The 2500-nt window shown below is 57.1% G+C and overlaps 1 protein-coding gene across 6 annotated transcripts in view; it reads left to right on the plus strand.

Moving 5' to 3' along the window:
- The window catches only part of znf438 (zinc finger protein 438), a 36863-nt gene that overhangs the window by 32631 nt on the left and 1732 nt on the right, over nucleotides 1-2500 (plus strand). For all 6 annotated transcript variants that reach the window (XM_062521369.1, XM_062521366.1, XM_062521370.1 and 3 more), the window contains 2 exons: nucleotides 1-573; nucleotides 1275-2500. The exon at nucleotides 1-573 is cut by the window's left edge and continues 898 nt beyond it; the exon at nucleotides 1275-2500 is cut by the window's right edge and continues 1732 nt beyond it. In XM_062521369.1, coding sequence (XP_062377353.1) covers nucleotides 1-573; nucleotides 1275-1857 — 1156 coding nt within the window. In that variant the 3' untranslated portion in view covers nucleotides 1858-2500. The remainder of the gene's footprint in view (nucleotides 574-1274) is intronic.

Here is a 2500-nt window from a genome sequence, read left to right on the forward strand (position 1 = left end):
TAGCACCGCCGCCGCCGCCCCCGAGAAGACTCCGCCCTCCTCCTCCGCCGGCGAGGCGCCCGGCTCCAGGAAGTACCGCAGCATCCGGCCCAAACCGGCCCCGGGGTCGGGCCTGCCCCTCCAGCTGACCTCCTCTTCCTCCTCCTCCTCCTCCTCCTCCTCGTCCCCCCCGCTGCCGAGCCCCCTCGGCCTGCCGCTGCACCCCTGCCCCACCTGCGGACGCTGCTTCCAGCACAAGCAGCACCTGACCGCTCACCTGTCCAGCCACCTCCTGCTGCCCAGTCGCGGCAAAGCCTCGGCGTCGTCGGCGTCGTCGTCGTTGGCGTTGCCGGGGGCGAGCGAGGCGGCGGGGGGTGCGGAGCTGGAGCGCGGGGCGGCGAGGCCGGTGCCGGTGGCGGTGCGGGCCCGGTGCGGGCCGCTCTCGAGGGTCCGGCCGCGTCCACTGCTGCGCTGCCTGTTCTGCCAGAAGGCCTTCAGCTACGTGGGCGTGTTCTTCAGCCACCTGCGCGAGCTGCACCGCGTCATACTCACCGTGGAGCCCTCCATCGCCCAGCACGAGGAACACACACCCGGGTGAGATGCACACACACACATGCGCACACACACACACACACACACACGGGTGGCATATACAGTACACACATACGCACACGCACGCATCCACACACCTACGCATGCACACACATACGCATGCACACACATGCATGTACACACGCACACACACACACACAAAAACATCAAATTATATTTTTAAGACTTTTTGGTACTTTTATTAATCCCCTGAAGGTAGTAGAGTGGTGAAGAATCATGTTTAGAGTCAAACAGAAATAAGCATATTGTGTGGTGTACTGGTGTTCCAACTCTGCCTGGGCTTTATACTGTATGTCTAGTTTTCATCTCACTAACTTGGAATTGCAATTTTTTACGAGAGCATGTGAATGCACAAGAACATCAATACACAGTACTCCCTCTGTCTCTGTGTCGTACACACACACACACACACACACACACACACACTGTCCTTCTCTTCATCTGTGTGTTTGGTGCCTCCTTTGTCAGTGGAAGACTCACTGTCCTCTCCCTCTCCCTCTCCCTCTCCCTCTCCCTCTCCCTCTCCCTCTCCTCTCCTCTCCTCTCGTGTGTGTGTGTGTGTGTGCGTGTGTGTGTGTTTGTGTGTGTGTGTGTGTGTGTGTGTGTGTGTGTGTGTGTGTGTGTGTGTGTGTGTGTGTGTGTGTGTGTGTGTGTGTGTCGTGTGTCGTGTGTCGTGTGTCCAGAACGGAGCTGTGTGAGGAGGACATGGAGGACCCCGTGGAGCTGCAGATCAAGTGCGGCCGCTGCCAAGCCGTCACGCCCACCTTCTCCGACATGCAGCTCCACCTCCTCTACGTCCACGGCCAATCGGCCGGCCCCGGGCCCTCGGGGGGCGCTCCCGCGGCCCCCGGCAACAGCAGCAGCAGCGGAGGCGGAGGCGGTAGTGACGACGACGGCCGGACCGTGGAGGAGGAGCTGGTCAAGCACGCCGCCCACTACTGGCGGCAGCTGAACGAGCGGCGCGCCCTGCGGAGGTGCGGGCGCTGCCAGGAGGTCTTCCTGTCCGTGTCCCGGCTCAAGCGCCACGCGTGCGGCCGCCGCCCGGCGGGGGGAGGCGGGTCGTCGCTGGCGTCGGCGTCGGCGTCGGCGTCGGCGTCGGGGCTCAGGACTGGACGCGGCGTCCACTGCTTCCTGTGCAGCGTGGTGCTGGACAGCAAACAGGAAGTGCTGGAGCACTGGAGGGGGCGGCACTACTGCGAGAACCCCGCCCTCTTGTGGGAGGCGCTGAACGAGGGCGGGGAGACCGATGGCAGGAGTGTCTCCTAGCAACCCCTGATGCACCACAGAAGGACGTGTGTGTGTGTGTGTGTTAGTGTGTAAGAGTACGAGTAAGATGTGTGACAATAAACCACTACTACAGTTTTAGCTGTTCCGCTGTTTAGCCATGTCCGGTTGCACTGCTTTCTTCATTTGAATGTCAAGTTGTTTTCACTTTTTTTTACCATACATTTTTTTCTTGAGGTTAAGAATTGTAATTTATAGGATTGTTTTCAAACTAGAGTGTTTTGTGTACTCTGTGTGTAACTGATTATTTAAGTTTTGTTTTGTTTGAAGCTAACGCACAGGGCTATCACTACAAGGCTAAGAGAGATATCAGACAGACAGTGAAGCCCCTGGCCAATCATATCTCTGTCAGATTCTCAGTAGCCAATCACAGCTCTGCCAGTATGTTACCGGCCAACCACAGGTCCATGCTCTCAGGATGAGAAAGAGTGTGTGTGTGTGTGTGTGTGTGTGTTGTAATATTTGGGTTACATAATGATGCAAACTCCATATTCTCAGAGAGATATTTCGAGAACAGCCACTAAAGTGGCAGGTTTTGATTGTTCAGTGTGTGTGTGTGTGTGTGTGTTGTGGCTCACTGATTGTGAGATATGAGACATTTTCTTTTTTCAAATGACTGTTGTTA

Source organism: Sardina pilchardus, chromosome 19, assembly GCF_963854185.1.
Source record: "Sardina pilchardus chromosome 19, fSarPil1.1, whole genome shotgun sequence".
NCBI classification, from domain to species: Eukaryota; Metazoa; Chordata; class Actinopteri; order Clupeiformes; family Clupeidae; genus Sardina; species Sardina pilchardus.